Source organism: Crocuta crocuta, unplaced genomic scaffold (assembly GCF_008692635.1).
Source record: "Crocuta crocuta isolate KB4526 unplaced genomic scaffold, BGI_CrCroc_1.0 scaffold3, whole genome shotgun sequence".
Lineage (NCBI taxonomy): Eukaryota > Metazoa > Chordata > Mammalia > Carnivora > Hyaenidae > Crocuta > Crocuta crocuta.
In genome coordinates, this window is record NW_027529934.1 from 3,574,581 (window position 1) to 3,592,083 (window position 17,503).

At 36.6% G+C, this 17,503-nt stretch overlaps 1 protein-coding gene across 4 annotated transcripts in view; it reads left to right on the forward strand.

Moving 5' to 3' along the window:
• RPS6KC1 (ribosomal protein S6 kinase C1) overlaps nt 1-17,503 on the forward strand; it is a 186,172-nt gene that overhangs the window by 142,661 nt on the left and 26,008 nt on the right. For 3 of the 4 annotated variants that reach the window (XM_077763204.1, XM_077763205.1, XM_077763206.1), the window contains exons 10-12: nt 749-881; nt 10,231-11,826; nt 12,098-12,187. In XM_077763204.1, coding sequence (XP_077619330.1) covers nt 749-881; nt 10,231-11,826; nt 12,098-12,187 — 1,819 coding nt within the window. The remainder of the gene's footprint in view (nt 1-748; nt 882-10,230; nt 11,827-12,097; nt 12,188-17,503) is intronic. The other variant, XM_077763207.1, reaches the window with a different exon arrangement.

Sequence of the window (17,503 nt, forward strand, 5' to 3'; positions counted from 1 at the left end):
AATCTAAATTCAATTCTAGGGACAAGAAAAGAAAAACCCCTCAACTTTGTAATTTCAGAATTGAAATGGATATGAAAGTACATATTCCAAAATATCCTAATTTAATCATTTCCACAGCATCTAGAGTTAATCAACTTCAGATTAATTTTATGTATTTTTTTTCAGATTCTTACAGCATGGCAGTAGGTCATGTTAGCATATACTGAAACAGATTTCTTTCTGAGTATACTTTATCACTGGCATTTCCCCAGATTTTTAAACCAGGGTATGCCATCAGAAACTACACACCTTGTTCCTTTGGAGAAGACTTCAAATAATCTTTATACTGTTTTTGGCATAAAATTTTAAATCGGCTGTTTAGGCTTACATTTTGTGTCTCAGAAATTCACATGATCTCACAATGTCTACTGCTTTAAAGATCTCTCTATATATGTAAAATAAAACTTAAGAAAAGGTCATAGAGAAATAACTGTGTGTCATCCTGATGACTTAGTTTGAGAGCATCTCTAATAAAAACACTGACCCATGTAATTGATTTTAATGGCAGCTTTGTGGCATCTTCCGTTCTCTGGATTCACGCCAGACGCCATCAGCAGAGCCTCCAGGGACTGAGGGGCATAGAGCAGCAGATGAGTGGTTTCTCTGAAGCCCAGAGTAACTCGGATAGATTAGTTTGGTTGATAAACACAGAGCACAGCAGGCTCCAAAGGCAACTGAGGGTACAACTGACCTTTTTGTTCTCTGTCAGGGTCTAAGGAAAAGCAGTGAATACAGCAGGAACAGAAAGACCATCATCCCCCGCTGTGTGCCCAACATGGTGTGTCTGCACAAGTACATCATTTCTGAGGAGTCGGTATTTCTTGTGCTGCAGCACGCGGAAGGTTAGTTTGTAGTTTAAATTGTTTATGGAGCAAAGAATGTCGTCCACTTAGCTTTTCAGTTTCCATAATGTCCTTCTTACTCTTGTCATTGCATGAGCAGATAAAACATACAAAACACACGTAAGAAACTGTTTCCTCGTTCCTCCATTCTCTTTGAGTTGTGAGGGGAAACGAAAGCCCAGGTGAGCAGCAGATGTCATTTGAACTACAGTAACATTGTTAGGTATCCATAACTACTTGCTTTCTCCCAGAATTGATCTACTCCAACGCGAACTTTAAGGGGAATGTGTGTGTGCTAAAAGAGCTAGGCTTTATTTTAGGCGTTTTATTGTGTTCTCTGCAAAAAGGATACATTAATGTTAGATGACTTAAATAAAAAGCATCCCCTGAAGAACTAATTACCTCCTTTTTTAGAATGCATGGGTATTTGCTTAACATTTGACATTACCTAGTTATTATGATCTGGGTTTTTACGAATTCAGCCATTGGCATCACATATGGGCACAAAGCAGAGGCATGGTGCCCTGCCTTCAAACTATTTATGAAATTTCAACTCTTGGTGGAGGGAACAGGTGGCAAAAAAATACAATGTTTTGATTTGTTTTTGCCCTTTAATACCTGAATTTAAATAGTCTTTTATTTAGAATGACTGAATACAGCATATAAATATAAATCCACATAATAAACAATCGCCTTTAGGCTTTTAAGAGGTGTTTTTTTTTAAATAGTAAAAAAAATTTAAATTATTTTCCATACTTCACGAAGGTGCTATTATTATTTTTACATTACTGAGAATAAAGAAGTGTTATGTTTTACTAATAGGCATGACATTTGAATTTAATGCATTTGCCCAGGAAAATGAGTCATTGCTTTGTGGAATGAGGTCTTTTATGATAACTAATGCAAGATTTTTGACAGGGGCAATAAACTATTAATATTGTTTATTATGAAGTACAGCACAAGATAACTACAGATGGAGGGAAGACCTCCATATGTAGTATTTAATAGGAAATTCAGAAGGGGCTCCATGGTCTCTCAGGTATTAAGAGAGTTAATTGCGTGTGTGAATTGGATAACTAATTCACCTTTGTTCAGACATTATAGACAGCTTTTATCTGAGGATACCAGTGCATTACAGACATTATTGAATTAGAGGTCATGTCATCTGATAGCGAAATACAGCCACCTCTGGTGTGGAACAAAATAACTTGCGTAGTAATAATCCATAATAATTTAGAACAAGGTCAGTAGGATGAATGTAATTATAGTCAATATTCTATTACCCAGTGTGGATTATTCATGTTGGAGATTATCTGTGGCAAATTTTCGATTCTAGTTTGCCTCTGCTGTTTGCAGCCTCTTCCTGTTCTTTCTCTTCCTTCTCCAGAACACACTTCCGTTTTACTTCTGCCATCTTCGCAGTCTCTCTTACACTCCTTAAAGCTGCTGTTGCAACTGATTTTACTTTAATCTGAGAAAATCTTATCAATTAAATTCCACTGTTTTAGATGATCTTTTCCAAGCTTCTTTTCCTTTGTTGGCCACACCTGACTCTGCATGGCTACGTGATCATAGAATTTGTCCTGGAAGTTTTTAAACTTGGTGAGGGAGGATCTCTTGTTGACCGTTCATTTCAGGTGCCTGTTGTTTAATTTTAAGAAGATTTTGTAACACACAGATATTAAGTTAAAGTGCAAACAGGGACTGTAAATTCATTTAACATTCAGCAAATTTATTGAGCATGTATTTTGTGCTAGACTCTCTCTTAGGTGAGCAACACAGGAAAAGAGCTTGTCCCTTTGAAACTTACATTCCTGTGGAGAGCCCAACAGAAAACAGAAAGCTTGATAATACCGGCTAATAATAGGGACTATACTGCTCTCTAACACAGAGAATTCTATAAAAGAATGACTGGGGAACTACTTTAGGAAGCCTGCTCTAGGAAGGTGCCATTTAAGAGGAGTGTTGAATGACAACCGTTTGGATGTAAGTGGGAAGCCCTTTCTAGGTATAGGGATCAGTTTAAGTAAGAAATCAAAAGCAAAAACAATGTTTGATGAACAAGAAAGGAGACAATTTGGTTGGAGTGTATAGTAGGGGAGGGCATTTATGGTATATGAGGCTATTGGAGAAATAGGCAGGAGTCTTGTACTGAAGGGTAAGGACTTTGGCTTTTATTCAAGTGCATTGGAAACCCACTGGATATCTAAAGCAGTGGCAAGATCTGATTTACATTTTAAAAAGATCTCTCTGGCTGTTGGGAATGGGTTACAAACAGGTAAGCCTACAAGCAATGTGTAGTCTAGACAAGAGATGATGGCGGCATGGCCTTCTGGGGTTCTAGCCATTATGCTTTGAGGGTAGACTCAGTGGGACCTGTGATGGATTCTAGGTTAGGGAAAGAGGAATCTAGGTGAATTTTTTGGATTGCTCACTTGAGTAATCAGGTGAGGTGTATGATGGGCAGTGTGCTATCTTTTACATGTGAGTGGTATTTTCTTTGTTACCTCTGTGAATTAGAAGGCGGTGCATAAATCACAAATACATTAATTTCATATGTATAAATAGCTATTTCTGAAAAATAAGTGTTGAGCAATTGTTTTCTCTGTAATATGAATGCTTGAATATTTGTGATTTGTGGCTTTAGCTCCCTCCTGCTTACAGGACTATTCAGGATTCATGTAAGTCTCTTGGACTGATTTTCCTTCCATTTTTAATTCATTTAGTCAGAAATATATTGGCACTTACTGGGATACAGGCTTAGTTGTAACATGGCAATGAACAAAACCAAGGAAGACTTTGCCCACATGGCGCTTACACTGAGAAGCAGAAAAGATAATAAGCAAATACATTAGTAAATATATGTCAGATGGAGATAAATTCTATGGAGAAAAGTTAAATAAAAGAAGGAGAAGGGAATGCCAAGAGGGTGTGGTGGGGGTTACTATTTTATCTAGAGTGGTCACCTTATTAAGAAAGGGATGTTTGGCCAGTGACCTGAAGGAAGTGAGGGGGGAGTGCTGTGGATAGGTAAGGGGAGAGCATCTCAGCAAGAAAGAACACATAGGCCCGGAACCAGGCGTGTACTCGGGGCATAAGAAACAGCAAGGTTACTGCAGCTGGAGCAGAATGGGAAGAATGTGGAGAAGTGGGGAGGCTGGCGGGCAGATCTTCCTTCTGTGGTCTTACAGCTTGGTTTTTATTCTGAATAAAAAAGGAGCCATTGAGGGATATTGAGCAGAGGAGTGGCAAGATAGGGCTCACTCTAGCTGCTTTGTGGAAAATGTAGTCTAGGAGGGCAAAGACAAAAGCAGTGAGACCAGTTTGGAAGTTTCTGTAGCAATGCAGGTGAAAATAATTGTGGCTCACGCATAGTGTTAGTGGTGGAGGTGGTAAGGCATGATTGTTAGATTCTGAATCTGTTTTGAAGATAGAACTGACCTGATTCTGTTTTACACGCTTGCAAGGTGTTTGACTTAAATAGCTGAAAGAAGAGAGTTCCCATTTATTAAGATGGGGAAAGCTGTGAGAGGGGTCAATTTGGAGGGGAAAAAATCAGGGATTCAGTTTGGGAATTGTAAGTTTGAGATACTTATTAAATATCCAGGTGGTGTTGAGTGGGCAGTTGGATATAGTAGACAGGCTTTTAGGAGAGAGATTTAAAATGTTTATTGTTCCTATTAATGAATCCCTTATGTTAATTCTGTTTGGGGAGGAAAAGGTGAGAAAATAATTGTATTCAGTCAATGGCCATGTGTGTCATTAAAACTTGAAATTCCTAAGATTAGGAACTATGTCTGTCATTTTCAGCATCTGTATCCCTTCCCCCCATTTAGCAGAATACTTGGTGCACAGAAGGTGCTCAGTGCAGAATTGCTGACTGCTGAGTCAGAGAAAAGGTGAATGCCTAGGTTAGAAGGAAATGGGGACATCTGGGTGGCTTAGTTGGTTGAGCATCCAACTTCGGCTCAGATCATGATCTCATGGTTCGTGAGTTTGAGCCCTGCATCAGGCTGTGTGCTGACAGCTCAGAGCCTGGAGCCTGATTCAGATTCTGTGTCTCCCTCTCTCGCTGTCCCTCTCTCACTCATGCTCTGACTCTCTATCTCTCTCAAAAATAAACAAATATTAAAAAAATTAAAAAAAAAAAAAAGAAGAAATGATTGAAAAGCCTGCACATGTGGATACATCAGAGATGAGGGATGGGAAAGGGTTTTGCCCCAGGTTACTTGGGTGAAGTTTCAAGGGGTGCAATGATTCTTTTTTTATTAACTAGTTTTTTTGTTTTGATTATGAAACTAATATGTAAAGCAATACATTTGAACTATGTATAGAAGTACATAAAAATAAAAAGTCTCTCCTCCTAGTCATTTTAATGCCCTGTTCCACTCTCAAGAAATAGGGGGAGATTTTCCTATGTGTATAAATATATTCTCCCTACCTGTCTAGTTAAAAAAAAAATGGATCTTACATATTGTTCTATAGGCTGTTTTCTTCCCCCATCTTAACAATGTACCTTGGACAACTTTCCTTATCAGTATATATAGGTCTGCATTAAGAGAGACCAGTGTAATAATTAAAAACAAGGAATCTGGAGTCAGACTACTATTAGTTTGTGTGACCTTGGGCAAGGTATTTAATGTTTTTGTGCCTCCATTTCCTTTTCTGTAAAGTTGGGATGATAATTATCCACCTCATAGAGTTGATGTGAAGATTAAGTAATTCACGTATGTGAAACACTTAGAATAGTACCTGGCACATGGTAAACAGTATGTAAGTACAGTACAACCTTGACTTGAGAACATGATTTGTTCCAGAAAGATGCTTATAATCCAAAGTACTTGTATATCAAAGCGAATTTCAAGAACCATTGGCTCAGTTGTGATCATGTGACATTTGGTGTCATGTACTATTCGTATTGCAAGACATCGCTCATTTATCAAGTTAAAATTTATTAGAAATGTTTACCCATCTTGTGGAACACTCACAGAGCAAGTGACGCAGTCCAAGGTTTTACTATATTTGCAAATATTGCTATTATTTTTTGGAATAAAAAATATTTGGTTGTATAGATTTATCATTATTTAACTATTCTCTTATTAACTGGTGTTTAAATTGTTTCTAGTACTTTTGCATATATGTCTTTGTATACTTTTGTTTGCTTTTTTGAGAACTGTTTGTAACATGAATTTCTTGAAGTGGAATTCCTGGTTCGGAAAATGATTTTGAGCATTGTTCCAGCAGTATTTTATCAGACCTGTTAGTGTCAGATTCTAATTCTGGCCAAGCCCATTTAACAAATATTCTTTGCAATCTTTCAGAAAACCAGTGAATTAAAATTTAATGAGAAACACAGAGTTTTCATTAAACTTTATGAATTACTAATTTCATAACTTAAAATAGCTAATATCTCCAATTTTATATGCTTCAATGGGGCTTAGAAAGGTGTCATTTATATTTCTAAAGTGTTAAAAATTATAAATATGTTAGGTATTTTTTATTTATATTTTGAGATTTGGCAATAACGGATTTTTTTAAAGGATAATGTTTTTCATGTTATAATAATAATGTTGACATTTGTGTAAGTTTGTCTGTTAGGCCTGATCTTGATAAAAAGTAAAACCTATTCAACTTTTGTGGGTGAGAAATTTCAGTGGAAATAATGTGTTCTTGTAAGTTTGGTGATTTTCATAATTTTGTACTTGATTAAAAAATATGGGATAGGACTCAACTTTTGCTTCCATAGCTCCATATCAAGTATTAAATTTACCTGGGCACCTAGCAAACAGTGGAGAAGGGCTAAAACAGTTTTGTTTCTGTTGAAAAATACCATTTTTACAATCCACTTTAGGATGCTTGTTTGGGCTAGGCACAAATTTTATGAAGAAAGTGTCAACCATCACATCTAAAAATTCTGTGTAATAATGAAAAGAATGGAAATTAAGTGAGGTGCCATATTTGATTAATCAAATTGGTCAACTTGGTAATATCCAGTATAGGCAAATTGCTATGAAGTGGCATTAGTGCACTGTGCTTACGGGAGTGGATTCGCGTCCAGCCTTTCTGTAAAGCAGCTTCACAACACATTATCAGATGCATTAAAAATATTCATGCTTTTTGATCTAGTACTTGCATTTCTGGGATTCTATCCTGATGAAATTGGCAGAGATGTCAAATACTTCCATGTAAAAGTACATATTATTTTAATTCTAATAGTAAAAGATTGGAAAAAATGTGAATGTCCCACAATAGATGAACATTTAAATACCTCATAATATCTATCCCATGGATATGCTATATAGCCATTCAAGTTCATAGCCTCATGAAAATTAGAAAACTTTTATGATGTGATGTGATGTTAGTCACAAATAAAAAGTCTGAGAATAAATGAAAAGATAGTTAATGGTGTTTATAGGTGACTTATTTATTTTTGTTTTTCTTTTCTTTTTTAAAATTGTTTATAATAAAACCATGTATTTGCTTTAAAATAGGAATAAAGTATGATAAAATATAATGACATTATTAATATTTACAGACCTTTATTCTTGACAAGTGTTCAAAATACTTGGAAAGATGTCATCTTTTTGTAACCCAATGTAATAAATATTTATTTAATACATATTATTTTACATGCTAGGCAGAATCCTCTCCCTGCAATCTGGTAAAGGAGATGATAAAAATATAAAAGTAATATTAATGTGAACTAGAATATTTTAAATGTTGTAACAGGGACTAAGGGATATAAAAGATTCAGAGAAGATAGTCATATTTGCTGAGGGGATAGCAAAAAATTGGTAAAAAGAAAACAAATTCTGATGGACTGTCAAGAAGAGTTGGGATTTTGATAAGCAGATATTGGACAAACTAATGAGAAGGTAAATTCTTTAAGTGGTAGGTATAGGTTGAGCAAAAGCCCAGAATGGGTTATATTTGGAGAAATCCAATTCTGATGAATTATTTGATGAGCTGAGTCCGAGAACTAAATCTTAGCTTGACACACTGTATTACTGAGGAGTTCAGTGCCTCAACGGAGTTGGTATGTCATTCAGTGGGTCGAGGGGATTTGGGTTCTTGAATGGAGTAAAAATGTAAGATCTGTGCTAAAGTGGAAGATTAACTAGGCAGCAGTTAGTACGATAGGGTGATACAGGAAGGAGTTAAAGCAGGAATCGAATTATAACTATAAAGTTATTCCAAGGAGCAGACTGGCCAAAGGAATCAATGGAAGAGGAAAACTGTGTGAAACATGTGAAACATTATGGGCATACCCTAAAGACGTGGAAACTTGTCAGATGTAGAAAAACAAGGGAGGAAAAAATAATCTAAGTTTAGTCCAAAGCTTTTGTGCGAGAGTGGCTTAGAGGTCGGAAAGAGGAAGTCATTTGGAGACAAAACGAAAGAACTTAAGCACATTGAATTTTAGATTTCAAATGAAATTGGCCTAAGAATGAATGAAATTTTTCTTGGAATTTTAGTGCGTCTTGCTATTACTGGAATGTTGCAACGACTGTCTGCTTTGTGTTGGCGCATCACATTCTGAGTTACCATCTGAGTTAAAGAAGCACCAACTGAATGCCCGCCGTGTCCTGCACACTGTGCAGGAAGTAGATAAAGAGGAAAACAACGGTCCTGTCCTCACAGTAGCCCCCATCTAGGAGACCCGGAAACAACACACGTTGTTGTAGTTGGATTGCGTACAAGAATTCCAGATTCCGGTTCAGGCTTTACCGTAGGGTTCCACAACAGAAGTGATTGTGAGGAGAGGAATGTGGCTGTTCTTGTCAAAAAACTAAAAAAACAAAAAACAAACAAACAAAAAAGATGAAATCAATGCATGCCTTCTTTTCAAAGGTGTTTCAAAGTTCAGTATGAACCCTTAAATTTAGTTTGACTCTGGGGAGATATGAAACACTAAGAATAACCTAGTGAGGACAGAAAGTTAGCTAAGAAAAAAATGAGAGTGAAAAGTTAAATGGCCTAATGTCCAATACTATTAATTATTATCGAAATAGGAAAAGACTGTTAACTAGGTCACTGGCAAAGGAGATGTCTGAGTATTTTAGGATTAATATTGTAACAACTACCCTTTATTGCACATTTATTGCACATTTACTCAATAATAGGCACAGTACTGGGTGCTTTATGTATTTACTAAGTTTCTCTAAAGTGAAATGAAATGGCAATGTACAAAAGATTTTGTTGGATGCTTCCACCAACCTGTTTATTATACACAATAATTGACTATCAGTAATTATTTCTTTTATGATTGTTACCCTTGGTATAAGATGCTTAAGAAAGACATTAAAAATGTGCTGAAAAAAATTACCTTTTCCATGTTAATGGAGGGGATTCATTTTTAACACATTATTTCCCATTTTTGGAAGCTATAGTTGTATCTTCACAAAGTATGCTGCTGCATACTTTGTTTATAAGATTTCTGGATCAAATTTAACTATTCTTTTTTCTCATAATACAGTAAAGCTTTGATAGGTGTTTGATACTTATTATAGCCATTTATTCGAAGAATCTAATGAGCAAAACGGGCTGAGTTTTTAATGGTTAAAACAAAAGCAAAATAAAGTGAAATAACTAATGAGTGTTACTGGTAAAACATTGGATTACTTTGTGTTTATTTGATTTTTATGAATTTATTTTTATGATTTTACTTTTTATAGGTTTCTGATATATATCAGAATATAGAATCAGGATTTCAGTAGCTTGCCTCATTAATGCCCAGTTAATTTTCCTCAGTAGCTTTACTTGGTTTTCTACCATGCATGATGTGTATGGGAAAGGGAGAAGATGGGGAAATTGTTATTAATATGTCATTTATAATGGTATAATTATATACCAGATGCGATATCTTCCCTCTAATCTTCAAAATGGAATAATATTGTTGATTCCACCCCCCCACTGTAGTATATACAGTTTTAAGCAGCACTTATTTATGTTTTTCCACTTGACCAAGGGTCCATGCTTGAAAAAATTACTACATAAACAGCTCAGAACATAATCACATGTTCCAGCAGCTAAATCATATTTAAAGCAGTGTTCTAGCTGTGGGATTTCATATTTGTATTTGTTAAACTAATTTCAAAGGAAAAAATAGGTTGTCATTTAAAAAATAATTGATATCAAGGAGATAGGTTTAAAGCTATACTCACCAGTCAGCAATCACAAAAAAAATTTTTTTTATTTAAATACTTGTTTTATAGCACACTTGATATTAATGGGTATCGCTGACTTGCTTTTGACTGATTATTAGAATAGTTTTTGTTTTCTATTGGCTTCAATAAGTAACCATTAATTTGGGGATCTTAAAAATTTTTTTGGTTATACTTGTTCACAGGTGGCAAACTCTGGTCATATATCAGTAAGTTTCTAAACAGAAGTCCTGAAGAAAGCTTTGACATCGGGGAAGTGAAAAAATCTGCACTTAATAAAGTTCACCTGCAACAGCCAACTTCTAGTCCTCAGGACAGCAGCAGCTTTGAATCCAGAGGAAGCGATGGTGGAACGATGCTTAAAGGTCTGCCTCTGAAGACTAGTCTTACTCCAAGCTCTCAAGATGATAGCAACCAAGATGAAGAAGGCCAGGATAGCTCTCCAAAATGGCCAGATTCCGGCTCAAGTTCAGAAGAAGAGTGTACCACGAGTTATTTGACTCTATGCAATGAATATGGGCAAGAAAAGATCGAGCCAGGGTCACTGACTGAGGAGCCTTTCATGAAGATCGGAGGGAGTGCTGTTGATACCAGAATTACCGAAAGCTTCCCAGCACACCTCGCTGCTGACAGTGGCAGCCCCAGCACCCAGCACGTAGCTCATGAGCTGAAGTTCTTTGCTGGAGATGATGACCTAGAAGCAGATAGTTCTCCAAGAACGTCAGATTCCCTTAGTAGATCTAAAAACAGCCCCATGGAATTCTTTAGAATAGATAGTAAGGATAGCACTAGTGAACTCCTAGGCCTTGATTTTGGAGAAAAATTGTATAGTCTAAAGTCAGAGCCTTTGAAACCATTTTTCACTCTTCCAGATGGAGACGGCACTTCCAGGAGTTTCAGTACTAGCGAAAGCAAGGTAGAGTTTATAGCTCAGGACAGCATTAGCAGGGGCTCAGATGACTCTGTCCCAGTTATTTCTTTTAAAGATGCTGCTTCTGATGATGTCATCGGCACTGAGGAAGGAAGACCTGATCTCCTTGTAAATCTACCTGGTGAACTGGAGCCCATCAAGGACAGTGCAGCAATGGGACCCACTCCATTTACACAGACTAATATAGGCATAATTGAAAGTAAATTGTTGGAAGCCCCCGATGTTTTATGTCTCAGGCTGAGCACTGAACAACGCCAAGCAAGTGAGGAAAAAGGCACAGAGGAATTGAGTGATCCCTCCAGGCCTAAACCCCACAGCATAGCCGAGAAACACAGTGTGCAGGGGGATCTCGGGATGTTATGTGTAGCAGCCATTGGTCATGGTAGTTCAGAAGACGTGTCTTTGTTACACAGCTCGGATCCTAAGTTACAAGGCCTTGGAACAGTTGAGTCGACAGTAACTGCAAACAACATGGAAGAAAACATATTCCATGTTTCTAACCCACTCTCAGGTGCTCATGAATATAATGTAAACACAGACACTTTAAAAACTGAAGAAGTATTGCTGTTTACAGATCAAACTGAGGATTTGGCTAAAGAGGAACTGACTTTATTTCAGAGAGACTCAGAGACTAAGGGAGAGAGTGGATTAGCACTAGAAGGAGACAAGGAAATACATCAGATTTTTGAGGACCTTGATAAAAAATTAGCACTAAACTCCAGGTTTTACATCCCTGAGGGCTGCATTCAGAGATGGGCAGCTGAAATGGTGGTAGCCCTTGATGCTTTACATAGAGAGGGAATTGTGTGCCGCGATTTGAACCCAAACAACATCTTATTGAATGATAGAGGTCAGGAACTTTTGCAAATGCATTTCTTTTTATTCGCTGTTGCTTCCAATTAACTGAGTAGGCGTTTTATCTTGTAATTAGTATCTTCATTTCCTGTCTAGAGCTTCATTATCAGTGCGGCAAATTCACCCCCAGTAATAGCTTCTAGTACTTAATGATGCCATTATTCTTAATGATACTGTTTTTAGCTACAAAAGGAGTAATTACAGTTCACTTCTGCAGAAAATGGAAGAGAAAAATGTTTTGATTTCTCCTGTCGTTTTGTTTTTAGGACACATTCAGCTAACGTATTTTAGCAGGTGGAGCGAGGTTGAAGATTCCTGTGACAGCGATGCCATGGAGAGAATGTACTGTGCCCCAGGTTAGAGCAGTCTCTTAAAATGTTTCACTTGAAAAAGTAGTCCAATGTCTCTCTTTTCCTTATAGAAGTTGTATTTTTCACTAGCAGTTCACATAGGTGTTGGACTTGGGTATCTCTTGAGTATTCAAAAAAGAAAATGTGGGGATAAAACCATTATATATTCCAGAGGGGTGTGTGTGTGTGTGTGTGTGTGTGTGTGTGTGTGTGTGTGTATGTTACTGTTAAATGGACTTGTACTTCTCTTAGGAGAGACAGGTAATTCTGTCTTAGAAATGTCTTAACTTCTCAGTGTTTAGAAGGACCTTTAAATTCCCTGTGAGAGGTAGCTGACTAAAGGAGTAAAATCCCCAAGGACAAAAGTGGAAAGAATATGGAATTTTTAAAAACGCGATACTGTGACTTCAGTGATGAGCCAGGCTCGCAGGCCCAGCAGATTTTAGAGTTCTTTCTGCCTTTGAGACATTTTAGGAAGCATGTTTTTCTTGCTTTAAAACAGCCAGTTGAGCCACATATTTGACACAACAGATTTTGCTTGCTCTTACTGTATTGTCTTTATTTTTTTAAAAATTAGAGCTTTATTTCGGGGGGGTGTTAGATTCTCTGCTGATAATTACAGGTCACGTAAGCATATGAATTGGATTCGAGTTAGTGTCTTTCTGTCAGTGCACATGGGGCTATATTTGAATCCAAAGTTCGTTCACCTTTTGCCCAGCTCTCAGCCTCTTTGGATAGCCCAAGTTACTTCACTTGTCACCCCACTGGCTTTCAGAGGAGGTTCAAGCTGATTATGGTGACATGATCTGCTTAGGTGTTGATTAATACAGTATTTAACGCTTCCTAGCTAACCAGTGTATTATTGATGCTAACATTGTTTCCCTGCATAATGGGAAGTGATTATAATTAGGATTGAAAGAGCTATATTGTTTTAAGTTACAACCTTCATTGTTAAGAATTATTCCTGGATTGGGGAGTAGTTAAGTTTTTCAACTTGCAAAGCAAATGATTTTTTTTTCTTACTGTTATACTCTTTCTTCCCTCAAATTAGGGGTGTTTGATTTTTATTTCTTCCTAGGGGCAATAGAGCATGCCTACATTTTTTGTTTCTCTCAAGTAGATAATATGCTGTTTTTTGAAGCCTTATTAGTACGATTTAGTTAATGGGATAACAAAAATAATTTCATAGTGAAATCACTTTATTATGGTTATCTGGTTCTTTTTTAAAATACTCACTCCCATTTATAATTTGATAAATAACATCTTAGGTGCCAGTGTATGTAAATACATATATTAATCGTAATGAATTTGAAGGTTTTAGGATCAAAATTAAATGTGGGAGTTCTTTTAGGTTTATTTACTTTGAGAGAGAAAGAGAGAGACTGAGTGGGATGGGGCAGAGAGAGAGGGAGAGAGAATTCCAAACAGGCTCTGCACTGATAGCCTGACAATCCCACCTGGGGCTTGAACTCAAAAATCATGAGATCATAACCTGAGCAGAGATTAAGGGTCAGACACTTAGCCAGCTGAGCCACCCGTGTTCCCCAAATCTGGAAGTTCATTTAAATGAAACCTACTAAATCCAGAAGTGAAGTGCAGGATAAACCTCACATCCAAACCAGATGTTCATGAGGCATTGTTTCGTGTTTATAACTGAGTCCTTATTTCCTATTTTATTTTCACTTTCTTACTGAAAACTTTGGCATTCTAGCCGATTGTTTCTACAACGTGCAATGTTTACTTTAACATTCACAGCATGTTGACATCCTGAAAATTTTAATATGTGTTTAATAAATCTATACTATATTCATCAACAAATAGATACTTTTAATTTTGTCTACTTGGAACAGTGAATTTAATCCAGATCAGTTTCCCTGTTTTTAAGTCTTTCCCCAGAAATCACAATTCTCATAGTTTACCAGCAGGTGGCAGTCTACCATTAATGCATTTTTGCTGTCATTTTCCAGGTTGTCCTTCACTAACATTTGAAAAAAGCTGTCTGAAGAAGGGCTTTGTTTTAATTATTTGCATGAAAGAATTGTACTTCCAAGCTTTGTGAGTTGCAAGACTGCTCTAGCTTTATAGCATGCACTGAACAATGTGGAAAGTCTCTTCTATTTTTGGGACCTATTAATTTGTTTTGTCAACAGGAGAAAACAAAATGGCCTTAACTGAAAAGTAGAGCTAGCCTTGTAATGTAGATGATCTAGAGTTACAGAACTCTGTTAAGTCTGGGTTCTCCCACCCCTTGCTTACAATGCAAGGGGAATTGGAACCAAAAATTGTAAATTACTGTTTGTTTCAAAAGTGAATAGTAGTGCTACTGTTAAAAACTATAAATAGGGCTTCCTCCTCTTTTTCAAAGGGTGGGAGCAATGCTAATATGCTAATATTTCAATGCTTAAAAGTCACAAATCCATTAATACTTTGAGGACACAGAGTACTTAGTCATCTTTTAGTCTATCTACTCTTAGAAACACTAAGGGCTTTAGTAATTCTCTCCCACATCCCTCTGCCCTTACACTTTCCAACTCTAACCTTAGTATTATTGTCCGAGTAACTCTAAGGCATGTTAAGCAGCTGATGTTTGGTTAGAAAGTAAAGTTGTCATAAGATTATGATGAGAACGATCCACTTCTGTTTAAACAGCATGCAGCCTCTATCCTGACCACTCCTCCCTCCTGGGAATCCTTATCACATATTTGTCCTAAAAACATTATCCACCTGCCCTGTGCTGTATAATATCAGCAGTGTATCTTTTCATCTTGTGGATGATGTGCCTTTATATTTTGAGAAAAATTTCCAGTAACAGATTCGATTTACATGGACAGAAACTTGAGCACATGCCAAACTAGCAGGGGGGCCATTATTCTGCTCTATAAATAAGTTTAAAAAAGAAAACACACACACACAGAAACCTGTGAATCAACATGTTTTGGTCTAATTGAGGGGAAAAGCAAGATAGATAAATTTTGAAATGCAAATGATCACCTTCTGTTATTTAAGTAGCGTTTCTGCCAACTTTGCGATCTTAGATTTTAAAAAGTCATGGTCGCTTCAGCACTGCTTACGACCAAGGATATGTGACATTCACAAGTTTCTACAACGACATGAAGAACTTTTTAAAAAAAGTTTCCACTTTCTTATATTAAGGAAAACAAGTCCAGTAACAAAAAGACAAAAACCAACGAGCTTTCTCTGTCTACATCTGTGAAAAAGCCAGCAAATAAATGGCTGCAGCTGCAGGCCTATCAAGTGGGTCTTGAGAATACGAATTCACTGATCAAATCCAGCCCTGTTTCCAAAATAGAGACCATTCCTTTTAGGTTCACTTTGTATCCTTAGATTATCCAGAATGATTCTCTAGAAAGGTTGTATTTTAAATAACCATCATTTATGGTAAATGGGCTCCTTTCATATCAAAGAAATACACAGGACAGAGTTTAGGAAGAGAAAGAGCAGAGAAATAGACCCCAGAGTGGGACTAGATTGCATAGCATGACAGTACAAACATGACACAGCCTCGTTTCCACGCTGGGGGCCTTCTAAGTACTTTATTAAGAGACCTTCAGACAGGTTCTTCTATTTTTCGTTGTGAGAGTTTACAGAACAAAAACTGGAGTAAATTGATTATTCTTCTCTAGAGGACTTCTTTGTCATTACTCTGATTTTATTTCTGTATTTGTGTACTCCACACACAAGGGATTTTATGTGCTTTATCATTGAAACTATTTACCATAATGTAGAATAAATTTTTGTTATTAGCATTTTAAGTATAAAGGAAGAATAAAGTGTCAAGAAAGTATTTTTTTAAGTTTTGACTCTCATCATAAAAAAAGCAGCCAGAAAATAGAACCTATAATATTAAGCATATAAAACACAAAAGACTATACTTGAAGTTTAATATGCAATCTAAGGCAAGTGAGTAAAATTGTTTATATGTTCGTTATTATGCTAATATAGTCACTTAAGTTTCTCATTCCAGTCTTCACAAGTTGTTATGGTACCTATCAGAGTGTGTCCTTCACCTTTATTTTCCACTCCACTATGAGCCTTTATAAATGCTTGGAATTTACATTGATATTTCTCGTTGAATACTTTTCAGACTTGAGAATTTATAGGTGAATATGTGTGTAAATTGAAGAAGTCCAGAATGCTTTTTACTGCAGCCCAATCTCCACGCTCCCAGATGTCAGATGACAGCTTTGCTTCCTCTCTTAGGCGATTTCACACTTGGAAACAGCTCACAGCTGACGGTGAAAAGTGAAACAGAAAAACCATGCTGAAACTATCTGTAAAATTCAGCTTTCGAGCATGACATTTATTTACTACCACCCTTTGCTCTTCTAGCCTGACTTTATCAAATAGGCTATGAATATATTTTTTGAGGGTAGTCTCTTCTGCCCTTTGTCATCAGTGGGTCTTACATGTCTTTTGTTGCTTCTTTAAGCATGGTGCTCTATGTCATAGTTATGTATTTGATAATTAGATCTAGGACCCAGATCATGGATGGCTTAAAATATCATGAGGCCATCATTAAGTTTAAGATTTAGAATAGTAAGGCAGAATTAAGAATGACCAAACTTCAGTATTTGTCCCACATCAGCCATTGCATGACCTTGGGCATGTTGTTTAAGACTTTCTAGACCTTAATTTATCACTAGTCAAATAGATTTGTAGAATATAAAAAAGATCACAGATGTCAAATCATCTAATGCCTTTCTTACACAAAATGCAGTCAAAATTCAAGTTTATTTTATTATGACAAGAATTTCCCCCCCCAAGGCTAAATAATGATTTCTTTGTCTAATTATTTTTTGTCTAAATATCTTGTGTAATAATTATTTCACTTGGAGGACTTTCTAAGTATAAACCTATACTCATTTATAAGGTATTTATATAATATATGTGATGCAGAAATGAGGGATTTATGGAATGTATTTTCATTTGGAGGAGAAAAGCCAAGACACTTTTTTGAGTAGGGTGAAATTTGATTGCCAAGATTCTCCCCAAACAAAATTGTTTAAAGAACAAAGAACCATTTGGATCTGAGAACCTTTGGGTCCTGGGTAACTTGACCAAGCATGAGTGATCTATTTTAGGAATGTGAAGTTGAGAGACAAATCAAATGAATATATATCTATATTTTGAAATAATAATGGTATAACGAGGAAATATGGTTATATCCCTGGTGTAGGCTTTAAAAATTTTTTTCCAGGGGCGCCTGGGTGGCTTAGTCGGTTAAGCGTCCGACTTTCCGACTTTCGCTTAGGTCATGATCTCGCGGTTTGTGGGTTCGAGCCCCGTGTCGGGCTCCCTGCG